This window comes from Pezoporus occidentalis, unplaced genomic scaffold (genome assembly GCF_034315485.1).
Source record: "Pezoporus occidentalis ecotype Australia unplaced genomic scaffold, CSIRO_AGI_Poc_V1 ctg114, whole genome shotgun sequence".
Classification (NCBI taxonomy): domain Eukaryota; kingdom Metazoa; phylum Chordata; class Aves; order Psittaciformes; family Psittacidae; genus Pezoporus; species Pezoporus occidentalis.
In genome coordinates this window covers 2,611,373-2,627,745 of record NW_026912929.1, presented here as the reverse complement: position 1 = coordinate 2,627,745, position 16,373 = coordinate 2,611,373, and the positions used below count along the sequence as shown (strand labels likewise).

The following is a 16,373-nucleotide window of genomic DNA, read 5'->3' as shown; positions in this document are numbered from 1 at the left end:
ATGAAAGGCACAAGAAGGTGTGCTTGAGAACTGAGATTAGGTGCCAACTCTCTCAAATCCCCATGTATTCCATGTGCTAAAAACTCAGAAGGGTATTTCTTGATTCAGCTTGAGTTAAGAATGCAGCGTTAAATCCTTTCAACCACATTGCACATACCTTTCTCGGCTACTTTGCAAGAGCTAAAGAGGTTCTTCGAAAGACTCACAGTACCTGGGCTTGGCCCTATGTCAGTGCAGGTCTTCCTGCCTGCTAAAGAAGTGTGTTCTGGTTTCAGAATCCTATCCCAAGAAGTCGGGGAGTATAAATGAAGTGAGTGACCCAGAAGATGACCTGACTGACTCCCAGAAAACTAGCAAGCTGTCTGAGATATACTCCAGCACAATTCCTAGCATGGACAATGTGATGGATTCCTGGGATGGTTCTGGCATTGATGCTGGGTATGGAAGCCAAGGTAAGCCAGGGTTGTCTTGTCTTAGGCACCTCAAGGTGAAGACAGACAGAGCCCCTGAATCTGCCTGGAGACTGAATATGAGCTGAAGCCTGTGGTCTGACCATATTTACATGACTTCTTGCTTCCAGCGAGGAACAAAATGGATTTTAAAGTGCACTCCTGTGGTGCTCTGAGCTGATGTATCTGCTTTAGGTTTTTATTGGCACATTTTTTCTGACTTATATGGCATCACACTGTTCACAGCGTTTTCATAACCATTACAGCACTTCATAATTCACATAATCAGAGGAAGTATTCACTGGCCGTATGTCTCATAGAGTATTTGGTCCATAGCTCACTTCTAATTCCCCAGAGAGGCTGCATAGGACATATTAATCCTCTTCAGGCTGTTTTAAAGTCCACGCGAGTGTCTTGTGACTAGAAGCACTCACTTAACAGAATAATTAAGGTAATACTACAAGAAAGTATTTCTAGCTCTCTAGTGAGTGATCAGATGAACACACGTCTTTGAGGCCAGGTTTATTCGGCTGTGGCTTCTGGCAGACACATGGAATTGGGATGAAGGATACTCTAGTCATGGGAATAGATTTTTTATTCAGAGAAAAACACTGGAAAATAGTGATTCCAGTTCAGATTTAATGGCATAAGCTTGTATTAGCCCATGTTGAAACGAAACCAAACCCTGAACCACCTCTGCAAAGGGAATTGGTGAAAAGACTGCTGTCCAGAGCAGAATATGAAAACAGGGAGGGATGCTGCAGGAGCAACGCACCTTCAGTATGTGCTGAGTAAGGTGCGTGCCTGTGCTCACTGCACTCTGAGTTAGGGTGCAGTGCATGGGTGTCTTTTCCACCATGCCTGTGTCTTCCTTCAGCCTCCATTGCTCTGAGGTCTTAATCTGGGAAAGCATCTGGGACTGGAGGCTTCATTAAGGAGGATTCCCCTGGCCTTCACCATGCTGCAGTCCTTCTCCGTCTATTAGGACGTTAACACAAGTTGGACACTGGGTTTAGGCTGGTAAATTGAGAATGAGTAATTGAGCCCAGAGTCCCAGGGAGTGGGGCTGGTGCCAAGCTGCCCAGCATCCACAGGCTGCAACTCTGCTTCGGGAAGCTCTCTCCTCTTCCCTGGCAACTGCATTTGGCTACATGGTGGTGCTGGGAAGAGGGAAGGGAGAAGGACATGTGGGGTTGCCCATGGGATACGCAGGGAAGGCAGGATGCAGGGAGACCTGCCTGGAGATTGGGGTTTACATCCCAAATGGAGAACTATAGATTTGGCTCTACAGCCTTGAGGGTTTTAGGTTCATCCACAGCTTTAGGAAACTGCTCAAGGAAGGGTTTGGGCTGCGCTGGGCTTGGTGGGAACGTGCCACCAGGTGGCTCTGAATTCCAGGGATCCAGCCTATCCCTCTGGAAGGAGGAGGTGAAACAGTGGCAGCCAAGTGACAGCTAGCCCTGCACACACTGCTGCCCACCTACTACAGGGACCCGCATCCAGGGACCTTGCTCTGCTCTGGCAGGCAGTGAGTGCTCCTGACTGCTGTGACCTGTTGCAGTCCAGAGCAGTCTAACCTTTAAAAACACACGGAGGAAACACTCAGCTAAGTGAAATAACAGACCCTGGCGTTCTCAAAGGAAGTGCTGGCGTTGTCTTTGGGTATTTCCAGTGCTCTGAGCTGTTTGGGAGGTCAAGTCTCCCTTAATGATGTGTTTCTCCTGTTAGCTCGTCCTGTTCGCTTGGCACAGCGTGTGATGGAAGCGCGCGATGCTTCTTGGAAAGGCTGTGGGGATTTCTCTGAAACACTCAGTGGGCAGGGGACTTGGGGGACTTATTTCCACTGCAGATGGCACCGATGCTGCTGAGGAATGCTCTGGTTTAGAAGGTTTCTGTCCAGGCAGCTACGTGGGGATCTTGTGACTTGGTAGTGGTGGATTCGCATCTCTGGAGTAAGACACTGCAGTACAGGAAAGCTCATGGGGACAGAAGTAATGAACCGTGTCTGATTTCATCCCAACAGCCTGTATTGATCTGTTATCAAACATGGTACAGAAGAGCCTCACCTTCTCTCAAGCCAGCAGAGTTTTAACTCCTGTTCCTTGCTTTTCACACACATCCCCAAAGCAGTTTTCCGCACCTGCACCAGCTGATCCCAAAGGCACGGGAGGGCTCTGCTGGCTGCAGGAATTCCCTGGCAGCTCTCAGGATCAGGGCTGGATCTTCCTCCTTTAGCACTGTGGAGCACAGTGAAGCTGGTGACCACCACCAGGTACCCTCAGTGCTATTACACTTGTTGAAGGGAAGCTGTTGCTTCTGGATGCTCTGGAAGCAGTTTTGTTTGCTGCTGTCCTTCTATATCCTATTACTTTTTTGTGATGTCCCTTAAGTCCCAAAGGCAGTTGAGAATCTAAACGAAGATATTTTTTTTTAACCCCAATAGAAATTGAGCCTTCAAATCCTTCCCAAAAAATGGCGTTGGGAACACTGAAGAAAGCTTGGCAGCATCTTCTTTTACCCTTTGAAGGCCTCACTGTATTTAAAGGTGGCTGCATCAGCAGCACAATTTCTGTTGGGTTCAGTGTGGAAACGGCAGCTGTTAACCAAGGTTGGAGGTGACTGGGGGTAGGATCTGCATCTGTGGGTATACGTAATCCCATGTGTGTGGATCCCAGACCCACAAGTATTCAGAAGTGGGGGAGCAAAGGCGAAGTGGAGCATCTTGTAACAACATCCTGAGAAGTTGCTTTGGTTAAAGCAAGAAGAGATGGGAAGAACAATCCCTTTTGGATGACTGAGATGGAAGCAGTATGCAATCTATATGGCCTCAGGTTTGAGACTTTAGGAAGGAGGCTCTCCTGGCTCAGCATGACTTATGCCAGTTGGGCTTTCTGAGCAGGTATTACCCTCCCTCTCTCCACCCCTTCTTGCCTTCCCTAGGTACGTACATACCTCAGGCTGCAGCAATAGCCCTCCATCCACATGAATGGAGACACAGCAGGCAAAAGAGCAGCACCCCTCCGGGGGACCCCAGGAAAAACTACCCCTACATGGATGGAAGCTTCAGTGAAGATGACTGGGACAAGCCCAGCAGGTACGGAGGGGTGGGAGGAGGCAGGGAGGAATGTTTGCAGATGTGGGTGTCACTATACTGGGACAATGGGGCATGGGAATGTGATGGATTGGCCAGCAATGTCCCCATCTTGGCATCAGGCAGCCATGGGGAGGGGTGCTGGGGTGGTGAACCCCCTCCACATTGCCAGGGTACCCTGGGTGTAGCTCTGTGGCACCTCTACCATGGCCAAGGGACATTTGTGTCTGAAGTTAGGGCAGTCTCAACTGCATGGACCACAGGTTCTTACCCCGTCTCATTCTCCTGCCTTGCTATGTAAAGGCTGCAGTGTTTTCATAGTTCAGGTGTGATAAATAGGTATGATCAGGGCTCTTCTCTTATGTGTTGGCCAGACACAACCGCTCAAACCAGCTATGAAACAGAACAGGCCAACCAAAGCTTTTGGAGGACCAGTATGAGATTTCATGTCCAAGTTACAATCTCCCAAAGCTCTGGCTGGAACATCTCTCTCCATCACACTTGGGCCCTTCCAGCACCACAAATAAAGCCACATTGAGTGAGCATATTCAGGATAATCCCTGGGTTTATCTGGTGTGGGAGAAATCCTGCAACACCTCCTGAGCCCATGGAGGAGGCTGCAGCTGCCCCTTGCTTTGGGTCAAAATCCTGCTGGATTTGCCCCTTGCCGAGCCACACGTGGTGGAAAAGCCTCGTTGCTTTACAACTCTCCCCTTGACATCCTCCAGAGTCCCCATAGTTGTGTGTGTTGTGTTGTTAATGTCAGTTCTTTTTGTTTCCTCCTTATTTTGTTCCTTAACTTTTGTTTGTCCAAACAAAACCCTTAGAACATCTCATGGCCATTTCCACCTATTTAAAGAGGATCACACTGGCAGGAAGGCTGGCAGTGGCGGAGACTTTGTTCTTGTTTTGCATCTCAGTGAGAGCCAGCTCGCAGAGGTCACTGTCCCTGGTGGCCCTCGCAGCGAAGCCAGCTGAAGTTAGCAAATCTGAGCCCTGAAAGCTCTGCACGTCCCTAATGAGGGCTCCAAGCCCTGATGTCAAAGTGCAAGTGAAACGGTTCATGCTGCTGAGTGCTTTTATTAGGGAGGAAAACAAACGATCTCTAACCCTGGCTGCCTTTAGCCTGTAAAAACCTGCTGAGCCAGTGGTGTGAGAGCCCCCGTTCTGATTCATCTGTGTCCTGGATGTGTGTGTGTTACGCTGCTGATCTGAGAGGCAAGAAACTGGTAACTGGAAGGGACTTTTGCCTCCTTGGGAACCTGGGAGCAGCGGAAGGAAATGAGTAAGGGGAAAGAATTGAAAATTCCTTTTGGGGGGAAATTTTGGTTTGTTTTTCTAAGGTCTTGCTGTGTGGGTTTTTGACCTTTCTGCCTGGTGTGAAGGCTACTGGCCTTTAAAAGCTGATGAAAGGAAGGGGGGGGTATTTAAATGCAATAAGCCACTTCAGATACTGCTCCCCCCAGTCAGGCCGTAATCCCCGAAGGAGCAAAAGCACGTGTGTGAGTTTATGTCTCCTACAGGCTTCCATTTAAACCCTTAAATGAAAAGCAAAGCATGTGCTAAAGACTTTGCAGTTAATAGAGATCTGGAAAAAGCTCTATTAATAGTGCAAGGGGTCATTATATATTTAATGGAGGCCATCCTCTGTTTGACTTGTGCTCAAGTTAAATGTTCTGACTCTGCTAAATGGCTCTGGTGGATGAGCTCCCTTCCTTAATGATGACCATTAAGCCATGCAAGTGGTGCCAGATGTTGCAGAGGTGGAGCCTTGCCCATGCAGCTCCTAATAAGATGTGTAGAAGATGCATTAGGGATGCTCTAATGTCACTGTCCCTTCGGGGTCTCTCCCCATGACACATTAGTGGTTTTATTGTGACCTTGATTTAACACCACAGAGAGTTTGATTCAAGAGGCTCCTGTTAAACTGAGCACTGAGAGTTTCGCATAGAGCTGGTGCTCAGTAAGCAGTGTTGCCTACTTTTCTGGCTTCTTCAGAGAACTTCAGCATGTTTAATTGCTATTTGCTTTAGCAGTCCAAGAATTGACCTTGGCTCGTGGTCAGAGATAAGAGGTGCTGAAACATCCAAGGTGGGAAGTTGCAGAACCCCCAGCAAGGTACACATGGTGTTCACGTTAACATATATTGAGAGTCCTCTTTATCCGTACCCTCAGTTGTAGATGGAACTGGTGGCAGTCTTTACATGGTGGCAAACTTTACATGGCAAAAAGTGCTGTGGCTGTTATATAGCCAAAAAAAAAGAGACTTTCTGAAGGTAACAGCTCAGTTCCCTGGCCAACCCAAAGCAAATGAAACATGGTTTGTATGGGTTATACATGACACTGTCGATATTGCTGGCTGATGTGTGCATTTGCTTGTCCAGCCCAGGGCAACCATTTTTATATACATCTCTGCATTATTTACTCTCATAGAGACCTAATGTATTTATCATTTTCTCACCATGTCTGTTACCCTCTGTGTTTTTCTCTCTCTTCTCAGGTGTTCTGTGTCTCAGATCTGAGCTCTATCCCATCAGCCTTTGTACTAACAGTCTCTGAGGCTCCTGGTTTACCCATAACGCATCCTTTTTTCTTTCACTTCTCTATTTCACCAAAACGTCTTCCTAAACCTACAAATCTTCCTACAGGCACTTTTTAATTTACCCTTTGAACTTTGACATTACTACACCAACTTAATTCTTCCTTTGAAGGACTCTTGTTAGTAAATGCATGGAGGTCTCGTGTTTGGACTCTTGTCTGAAAAGTTCATATTGTTTGCTTTTGTATATGAAGACTCCTCAAGTCTCTGCTTTTACTGGTGAGACACTTGCTGTAGCCTTGCGGCTTTCACCCCACTGCAGAAGAGTGCTGACAATGTTTGGTTCCTACGTTACAACAGATACCCCAACCGCCAAAATGGCCTTGAGACCACTCACGAGGATAGTTTTTGGCGTGTTTTTGGAGAAGCTTTGGAGGATTTGGAAACATGCGGCCAGTCTGAGCTTTTGAGGGAGATTGAGGTAAATCCCTTTCTGAATTTGCTGCTGATCCCATTGCTTTGCTCTCGACCTGAATGTTAGACTGTTTCCCCAGATCTGTTAACTGCCCGTGGCATCCCTGTGCTGCCGGTGGTGTGAAGAAGGGTTTGAGGTTAATCTCAGTTTGTGCTAATGGATAACTATGTCTCGTTAGATAGTTGCTTGCGCGCACTTTCCCCCTGAGCCGATGACTTACCCACCAGGAACTCCAAGCTCCTTTTGCAAACCATTGCTGGCCAACAGTTGGCAAACCTTCCCTATCAGACGGTAAATAAACCCTCTGCTTGGGAAGATGTTGTGTGTCCAAAGCAATCAAAGGCTAAGCAAAAGGAGCCCCCTTTAGCCCTGCTGGGACTGAAGCCTTGGCTTACTTCAAATGTAGCCTGGCCCAACATATATCTTGCATTCAGCTGTCACTCTGCCGGAAACTCTTTCAGTGAAATAGGTAATTGGAAGCTTTTCAGCCGGGCTTCCCCATGGAAAAATCTGAGAAAGCAATTGCTTCCTGCAGAAATAAAGGTGTTTCCTCTCTTCACAAGCCACTTTCTCTTTTCTTTATCCAAAATGCTTTGGAGGTCATGTTATTGTGTCCGGTTATAGGATAAGGAGCCTGGATTTCTAGGGTGTGTGGTGCAAATAAAGGCCTCCCTCAAGACTGTGGAGCAGCAGGAAGCAAACCTGCCCAGCAGGATGGGACCTGTGCTGCCCCCTCCCTGACCCAACTCCCGCAGCCCAAAAGAAGGAGCAGGACCCCATGAGCTTATCTCTCCCCTTGCCTTCTGTGTGCCAAGGACCGGAGAGAGCTTGCTGGGTCGTGCCCTCCATCACCCCCGGTGGGGCTGTGTTTATGCACAGTTGCATCTCTCAAGCTTCAGAGAGAAAAAAGCAATTTCTGAATAAGTGGAGGTGGAAAAGGGAAGTCCTGTTTTGGTCTACGTGGTGACAAAGGACTTGCTAATTGTTCTTTCCTCCTTGATCCTTAGCAACTGTAAGTGGGGGAGGAAATCTCAAGTAAATTCATTGTGTTGAAACACAAACCCCTGTATTTATTATCTTAACTGCTTAAGAAAGTGCTGATTTGAAAAAAGACCAAACCAACACAACAAACCCCACAAACTGTAACTTCTTCCTTTAATCACTTGTTTCCTGGACCTGAATGTATGGAGAAATGAGTTCAGCTGCTCTCAACCTTGCTGAACTGCTGTTGAATGCTTAAGGAAAAGGTACCCCTCTGAAATGGTGCATAGCTGTTTCTCTTCTACATAATAGCTGGCACCTAAATGTGAAAGAGGGGATTTGTTGGACTGTGAAATGCCAGATTGGAGAAAATATCCTTGTGCCCAATCCCTTTCATTTTCCAGGGATCCATAGTGCAGAGATGCTGTTTCAAGGCTTTGGAGCTGTGACAGTTATAGCAATGCTTTAAAAAAGTAAAACAATGAGAGATGACCCAAGATAGCCTGGAAATGGGTTCACACACAGCAGCAATCCACTTTGAGACTGTGGGGTGTGGGTAGAAACAGGCTTTTCCCAGTACGTCTAGGGGAGCACATGTCCCTGCTTTGCTTTGAGGGCAACCAAGACATGGGGGAAAACAATGCAGGGCAGGCACAGGCTGGAGAAGCCTGCAATTGCCCTTTCTGCTGCTTGCCCTTAAGCCAAAGCACCCAGCAAATTGTTTATGATGCTGCAAGGAGTATTTCAATACCTTGAAGGTAGGGAAGGAGGTGAATGCTCCTGGGTACTGGCTGGTTATGGCATCTACAGGGTGTGAGGGAGGACAGCAGCACAACGTGCAAAGACCTTTCTGTCTCCTCCCTGGCTCTGCTGGGCTGGTGTTGGTACAGCATGGCACAGCACCCTGGGCTGTGTTGAGGCTGCCTGAGGTCACTGAACAAACAGCCCCTGGTTGGCCGTGATGATGTTTTGTTAATCTGTGTCTCAATATGGGGTAAGTCCACGTCCTTCCAGCATGTAGCAGGTGTCGGGGTTTTGGCCAAACTCAAACTGCTTACGTCATTTTTGTGTGAAGACCTGAAAAGTGCAAAGCTAAAAGGTTGTGTTTGGGAATAGGGTGGGGAGTCGTGGCATTTTCATCCTGCCACCACAATTTGCTTTGTTTGCCTTTGTTCCAGCTTGGAGCAAAGAGCTGGAGGGCCTTCATGAGAGATTTAGTCGGATGCTGTTTACCCCATGCACAGGAGCAGTTGCTCTTTGACTTGTCAAGTTTAACACTGCAGAATTCTGCTGTCTGCTCCCTACCTTTCCTTTTTTTTCCCCTTCTACCTTTTGAGGTTTAATGGGACTGCAGACCCTTGGAGCCTAAACTCCAAAATGACAGTTTTCATTACGCTGTTTAAATGGACTCTGTGACCTGGAGCCAGTTGAGGTTCCACAGACTGGATTCTTGACTCCTGCGTTAGCTTTGATCAATGTAATCTCATTAGCGAAAAGCATTGCCAAATGGAGTAGAATCTACTTAGGGCCATCTTTTAATGGATGTTATCAGGGATGACCAGGCTTAAATACTACTTAATTTCATATTTTTAACTCAGTTTTCCTCAGTGACAGCTCCCATTTACTGACAGATAAAATCCTAATTTCTCTACTGAATTGGTCTCAGTGGAGTCCAAGCTATTGCTTCCTCTGGGCCATTGCCAGCCCTATGTGAGCTGCAGCCTGCAGGGTAGGCTGGAGAGGAGCCCAGCAAACACTGGAGACCCCTGAGACTGGGACGTTCATCCTTGAGTACCAAGAAGTTTCCTGTACAAGATGAGGCCTATCTGGCCCTGTTTGTGTAGAAGGGGTCATCAGAAGATAAGGAGATGCTTCACAGATTCTTCCTTCTGAAATGAAGCTCCATGTTTCGGTGGCGAGCAAACAGTAGGTCAGTGATAGACGTGGCAGCCATCTCCTGAGGTCTGGAAATGGCTTTTATAGCCAACTGGAAGAGCTTGTTGGTACTTATTTCTGATTCATGAGAGAAGTGGTGCCACCCTGTTGGTGTCTCTGCTGCTTTTGTTGCCGCGTGGTCCATCTCTTCCCACTGCTGGCTCAGCTGAGTGACTTTGTGCCCTTACCCTACAGGCATCCATCATGACAGGGAGTGTGCACAACCTGGGCTTGGACAGCAGCAAGCTGCTCCTGGACTCTGTCAACCCATCGGGACTGAGCCCGTTGAGGAAGGCAAACGCCAGCTGTGAGGATGGACAGACTGAGAGCAGCAGCTCCCCTGCCAAGAAGAACGAGAGGAACCTGGATGTGAAGAAGATCGAGAAGGAGATGCAGGAAATCATGTCCCCTACCCCCCTCGAGTTTCACAAGGTTTGTGTTGCCAAGGGTTGCTCTTGCTCTGGCACTGCAGTACCTCGGTGGTTACGGCTGTAGAAGCTTTGAACCTTGTAGAGGATCTCCTTTGTTTGGAGAACCCCCTGTTCCTTGTTAAAGCTGGCCCCCACCAAGGTCTGCAGCAAAGGTTTCCAGAGGGTCATCTGAAGATGAAGGGGGTCTCTTCAGAACAGCAGGGGGGTTGGAACTGGATGATCTTAAGGTCCTTTCCAACCCTAACTATTCTATGATTCTATGATTTAGCTGCCATGCTTCAGCAGGGTTCAAATCTGTGCTTTCCTCTTTCCCTTTATTAGATGAGATTTCCAGGTCCTTGTGTTCTGGAGTTCATTAATTGGTACTACAGATACAAGCAAGAAAGCTCAAAGTATGGCCCTGTGGAGACCCATCAACCTTTTTCCAGTTCAGTAGGGCACGTTTTATATAATAAATAACTTAAAAATAACTTTTCCCCCCTCCCTTCCGCTCCATTCCAGCCTTTCCTGAAGGTGTGCTCTTCAGCAACGGGATGCTTGTTTGAATTCAGTACCCAGCTGAACATAGCCAGTTTAAGCATGGTGCAAGGCAGCAGTAATTAGGAAAACGAATTAAGTGTAGAAGCTGCTGATGCAGAATGCAAGCAGGGGAGGAAGCTGGAGAGGTTTCAAAACATTTGCCTGTCTTTTTCTTTCCTAGTGTGACTTCAGAGTGAAACCTGCAGTTATGGCAGCTGGATAAAACAGCTTTTGATGTTTGATCTGCTCTTGTCCTTCAGGGCACGGCAAATGTGTCTTTAAATGAAACTCCCTCGTACCTGAAGGAGGGAGCTGTGTAATTAGGCATGGTATAGGGTGACTCTTCCTTCTGCTGGAGCACCTTGTGTTGGCTGGTTTTGCAGATGAGGTTGAGGCCAGGAGGGCTGCTCCTGTGCATCATCCTGGGCACTGTCCTTCCCAAGGACTGCACATCCATGAGGCTCATCCAGCCAAGAGCACAGTGATGGAGTTAGAGCCCCATGGAAGAGTTGCACTTCTACTTCATGGGAGGCAATGGGAGATTTTGGTGGTGTTGGGGGATGAGTTGTTCTTGGCTCCCAGTGTTAGCTATAGCAAGATACACTTCCAGCTCCTCTAGACAAGGCCAAAGCATGACGTGCTCAAGGGAAGGGTGATGAGATTACCCATTTCTTGTCCTCAGTACTTCAGCACTTCTTGATAGGAATTTTCTGAAAAGAACAGGGAAGTTTAGATGTTCCTGCTGAGTGATGTGTTCAGAACAAGCTGTTTTTGCATTTGACACACTACACTGAAAATTCCCTCTTAACATGTTGGATTTTCATGTCCTGTGGCGTACACAGAGGATGCACAGCATAACCTGGGCTAGGGAAGGTGATGCTCTATTAATAACACTTGGTTTGCTGCTCTTTGGGTGAAATACAGCAGCTCTCTGTGTTACACTGCCTGCGTTTCCTTCCACATTCAAAGGAGAAGGACTGCTGTGTGGCTGGTTTTATGCCAGTCACCCAAGCACTTCTCCATGTGATCTACCAAAGATGGTGGTGTCTGGTAAATAAGGCTCAATCTGTTTTACCTCCTCCTTCCTCTGGTGCATTAAAACTTGTGTTTTCTGTTTCTGCCCCTCCAGATGACACTCCACAAAGACCCAGAGAGTGAAGACTTTGGATTCAGTGTGTCGGATGGCTTGTTAGAAAAAGGTGTCTATGTAAATATGGTCCGTCCGGATGGGCCAGCAGATCAGTGTGGCCTCAAGCCATATGACAGAGTGCTTCAGGTAATAAATGCAAAATGCAGTTCTGGAGGCTGGGACGGAGTGAATGAGTGGCTGAGAGGAAGAGAGAAGTGAGACCCATCCATGGCAGCACTAACTTTAATGAAAGGTAACAGTTAGCCAACTAGGTGAGCTCTTAGCCACCAAACACTCAATGAGACCTGTGTTTTATAATGAGACATCACTAGGTGGTACCCCTAGGTTACACCTCCTCCAGGACACTGCGTGTCCTGGCACTGGCCTTTTTGAGCTTGAGGAGCTCAAAACAACCAAAAAGGTGTGATGCTTCCTCTCTTCACCCTTGGTCCTTTTACTGTCATGTAAGAGGGTGGTTTTTGGATGAACTAAGCTGTATTGACCAATGTGTTTCTGTGAAGCCCCATGTGGAGGAGCCAAGTGGTGTTCATAAGGTTCTGTGCATGCCTTTGACAGCTAAAAGAGTTTTCTAGGAAGCAAAGTGTTTTTCGTGGGTATTTTCCTTTGAAAGATGCTTGAACTGGAACAGCTGATGTAGAACCAGAATAAAAGCTCTGCTCACAAGCAGTCTGTAATAAATATGACTGGGGCATATCAGACTACCGGAGGGACAGTAAGAGCATGGTGAGTTTTGGAGGTTGGAGAGGAGCTTTACATGGATGAAAACCAACTATTCTTGCTTTGGGGCAACTCAAACAGCAACTGAGAAAGTGGAAAACCTTCCCCCATTGGGAAATGCAGATACTGTGACCATGTTTGGGAACACTCAGATGTTCAGTTTTACTGATTTCTAGGTGGGGGTTGTCAGCAGTAGGATTAGAGCCAATAAATTATGTACATCAGGTAACTGGAGGACTCGCAGCGCTGCGGGGAACCTTGTTTAAGCTTGTTATGGTCTCTAGCCAGTTGGCTGCTATACAATTATTCCTTCTCGGCTTCAAATAAAAGATGGTGCAAGAATGAACAAGCAGCTAATTAGGCTCTGGGCTGCCTTTCTGTTGAATGTTGGATGTGTCGCTTTCTTACGAGTGCCAAGGGCTCTGGGAGGTGTGCCCGAAATCCTAAACAGAGCAGCATGAAGACTTTCAACACCCCCCTTCCACATGCTGAGCTGCACGGCTTACACCTACAAGAAGACAAGGCAATTGGCATCGTGTTGACATGTGGAGTTGTGATTGAGGGCTTGCAGACCTGGTTCAGGCGACTGCCTTCAAGAAGTACAGAGAGGCATTGCTGAGGAGGCTTCATGGGGCTGCTGATTATGGGCATGATGATGTGCATGAAGGCCAGTCAAACGCCTCGTCCCTGCTCTAACAACCCTATGGATGGATTAGCTGGAGCACGGCATTGCACTAATGGCATTTCTGCCCTGGAACTGCTTGGCTGGCATAGTCCAAAGGCAGAGCACGCTGGTGGCTTGTCTGTCCTTGCCTGTATGTGGTCTAGAACTTCTCCTTAGTTACTACGCTGTAAGAAGCATTATTGAGGTCAACTGTGTGGACACCAGTTAGGGCAGGGGGACACTGCTACCGTCACAGAGCCCAGCTCCATGGGCATGCACTAATGCTGGGAAAGGGTTTTGGATTGAAGGGTTGCATGGACCCGTTCAGCCCTTACCCAGAGAAGGAAGCAACGCGTGGCCCCAGGGGTTACATTCACTCCAAAGGTGGGTGGGAAATTCCTTTCTCCCTTCCCTGCTTCCCTTCCCTGTGTTGTTTGCCAGCCCCCTCCAACCAGGAGCTGTCATGGCACCAAGCCCAAGTGCTCTGGCAGATGCAGGTGACAGAGCTGGGGTGGCTCTTGCAGATGACCCAGCCTAGAAATGTGCCTGAAGGTCTGCAAGTGACAGCAGTAGAAGTGCTTTCACTGCTGAAGCCTGCAGAGAGAGTCTACAGCCGCCTTCTGAGCCCTGTTCAGTACAGTCTCAATTTACTGCTGGCTGAGCTGGGAAGTGGTTGGCAGAAGCCTCATGGTCTGAGCTGTGTTAGTTTTCTTGGCACTGAGCACCCTGCATCACAGAGTTAAGGGCAGTAAAAGCCATGATGGCAAAACAGGGAAACTGGCATCCTTTCTCCTACAGGCTTGTATTGGAGAACTGGTTTTGAGCCTTGTAGTGTTTAATACTGGTCATACTGCTCCAGACACTGGGGTCAGGGTTTATGCCTGATCCAGACTTTATTTTCTCCTTCCTTCTACCAGTTACTGCATCATTGCTCGGCTAAGGAAGGATGTGCTCAGCCTGAAGGGGTGCCCCTCTTTGCTCTGAGCTTGGAATCAGGGCTGTGTGTTTTCACCAACCTTGCCGTTTCTGACTAACAAACGTGGTCTTTCTGTTGTTCCTCCCCATGGCACATCCTAAACCCATCCCGGCAGGTAAACCACATCCGAACGAGAGACTTTGACTGCTGTCTGGCTGTTCCCCTGATTTCGGAGGCTGGAGATAAGCTGGACCTGGTGATTAGCCGGAACCCCTTGGCACTGGCTGCCAATACTCCCCAGGAGGGGACCAGAGAGCTGCCAACACAGGTAGCCCACGGTACCGAAGTCAAGGCGAGCATCCAGACCCTCTGAGCAGCAGGAGCAGACGATGCCCAGGGCCTCCGCTGAGCCAGTGTGGTATTTGGGGTGTTTTTCCTGCTTTTTGCACTGGTATTTGTAAATGCTGTGTGTACCATAACCTGCAGGTAGGGAGGTGGGTCTTCAGACCGCCAAATAGTGCTGGGAAGGTCGGAACTGGATGCGTATCTCGGGCCACAGGCAGTGATAGGGAGAGCTGCTGGTGGGAGGAAGGAGCATCCACAGCCAACCCCATGGCACTGGGGTCTGCGGGGTCCTGCCTCCAACATCCTCCTCACTTGGAGGGCCTTGGCCATCCTATAAACACACATGGTGCTATTTTCTTTCTTGTTTGCTTGGTTAATCGCATACAGCAAGACTGAAACGCCTTTTCTGTTGTGCTCCATCCTTTAAACATCCTGATTGATAAATCGATTTCTGCATCCCCTTGCACTCCCAGCGCAGGGCCAGGGAGAGCCCTGTTGAAAAGACATTTCAAAATGTGCTTTAGAGTGGTGATGCAATCCTGGTTCAAAACTTAGTATTTGCAGCTGCCTCTTGCCACCCCTTGTCCATGCTCCCCACCAGGGTTGGTTCACCCTGCAGTGGGATGAAGCACCTCATACTGCTACCAGTTCTCATGAGTGATGTGGTTTCCTGTGCTGGAGTAGTTATTAGAGAGCAGAAGGCCATAGTCAAGGCTAAAAGCCTTGAATTACCTGCCCAAATCCCTATCCACCTCATTTCTCTGGGCTTGATGGAGCTCTCTCTTGCTTGCAAACCTGGCCTGTGCCCACAAGTGAATAGCTTGAGGAACAGTGATCTTCCCAGGGCTGCCCCTGATGTTTCGAGTTAATATAACCTCATTGTCTCCTATCAGGCAGTGGCATGAGAAGCCCTTCACTAGATGGAGGTTGTATCGCGTGTCCTGTGTGGGCTTGGGCTGTCTGTGTGCCCACATGGATTTGGCTGCTCGTCCCTGGTCCACCCCCCTTTGCCTGTTGCTGGCCTTCCCGTGGCTTTGCAAGCATGATGCCCCATGGTCGCTCTCCTGTTCCCTCCCAAGAGCCCCCAGCCCCATGGGGAAGAGGGGCCACGATGTCTGCATCGGTGTCCTCATCCGCCTGCCACCTTTCACATATTAGCACTTTATGATGCAACGTATCAGGGTGTTTCTTCCAGACACGTGCCCTGCCCCATCCAGCTAGTTGTCGTTGTAGCCATTTTCTCTTGGAGTATGCAATATCCCATACCATTGCTGCCACTACTAGATAATGTGCCATAATTGATACTGTGGAGCATTGACAGTGCAGCCGAAAGTGGTTTTATATGCAATATTCTGAGCAGTGGAAGCTCTCATAGGTTTTTAATGAAGACTTTTATTAAAGGCTTTAAAAAAAAAAAAAACCAAAAGAAAAGAAAAAAAGAGGAAGAAAAACTTGGTCCTTGTATCCCTTCCTATGCATTTTGAATGATATGAAGATGAACTGCATTACTTAAATGTGTATTTTTATCCATATATTAGAGTGTATTCCTTGTAAAGTATTTTTATATGCTGATTTTTCTTATGTATCTATGAAAGCACAATATTTAAAAGTACAGCATTTCAAAGAATATTTTAGTCCTGTTTTGGACCTCTTTGTAAATCTCTGTATTTAAATGGGATTGCAATGACTTTGACTTTGTTTTCTTTTTCTTTTTTTTTTTTTTTTTTTAATTAAATAAAAGCAAATGAAATGCATTTGGTTTGGGCTTTCTCTTTCAGCTGGAGGATGATTTGCTGTAGCCAGATTAACATAGAATCACAGAAGGGCTGGAAGGGACATGAAGTTTATCCATTTCCAACCCCCTGCAACAAGCAGGGACACCTTCCACTAGACCAGGTTGCTCAAATGACCCCACCTCTGAAACCAGACATCCAAAGGTTTGACTGCTGTGAGCGTAGTTCCTTGTGTCCCTACACTGAGAATGTCCTTTGCTCTTGCAAAGGGCTTTAGGACACCCCTATGGTCCCAGCACGGGCAGCGCAGGCTGGGATGCTGCCCGGATAAGGCCATAGGGAATATCCACTCACTGGCAAGGGAAGAGTGCACTCTTCATGGCCAAGTGGGTTATGCCTGAGCATGGTATGGAAACGCTCCTGGTTAG

The 16,373-nt window shown here is 47.8% G+C and overlaps 1 protein-coding gene across 6 annotated transcripts in view; it reads left to right on the top strand.

Annotated features, from left to right (window-relative positions):
* Window positions 1–15,900, top strand: part of GRIP2 (glutamate receptor interacting protein 2) — a 240,834-nt gene extending 224,934 nt beyond the window's left edge. For 5 of the 6 annotated variants that reach the window (XM_062636970.1, XM_062637007.1, XM_062636980.1 and 2 more), the window contains 6 exons: window positions 276–452; window positions 3,390–3,543; window positions 6,440–6,560; window positions 9,666–9,902; window positions 11,550–11,696; window positions 14,043–15,900. In XM_062636970.1, the coding sequence (XP_062492954.1) occupies window positions 276–452; window positions 3,390–3,543; window positions 6,440–6,560; window positions 9,666–9,902; window positions 11,550–11,696; window positions 14,043–14,240 (1,034 nt within the window). In that variant the 3' untranslated portion in view covers window positions 14,241–15,900. Of the gene's footprint in view, window positions 1–275; window positions 453–3,389; window positions 3,544–6,439; window positions 6,561–9,665; window positions 9,903–11,549; window positions 11,803–14,042 lie in introns of all 6 variants that reach the window. The other variant, XM_062636999.1, reaches the window with a different exon arrangement.
* The last annotated feature ends 473 nt before the right edge of the window (window positions 15,901–16,373 follow it).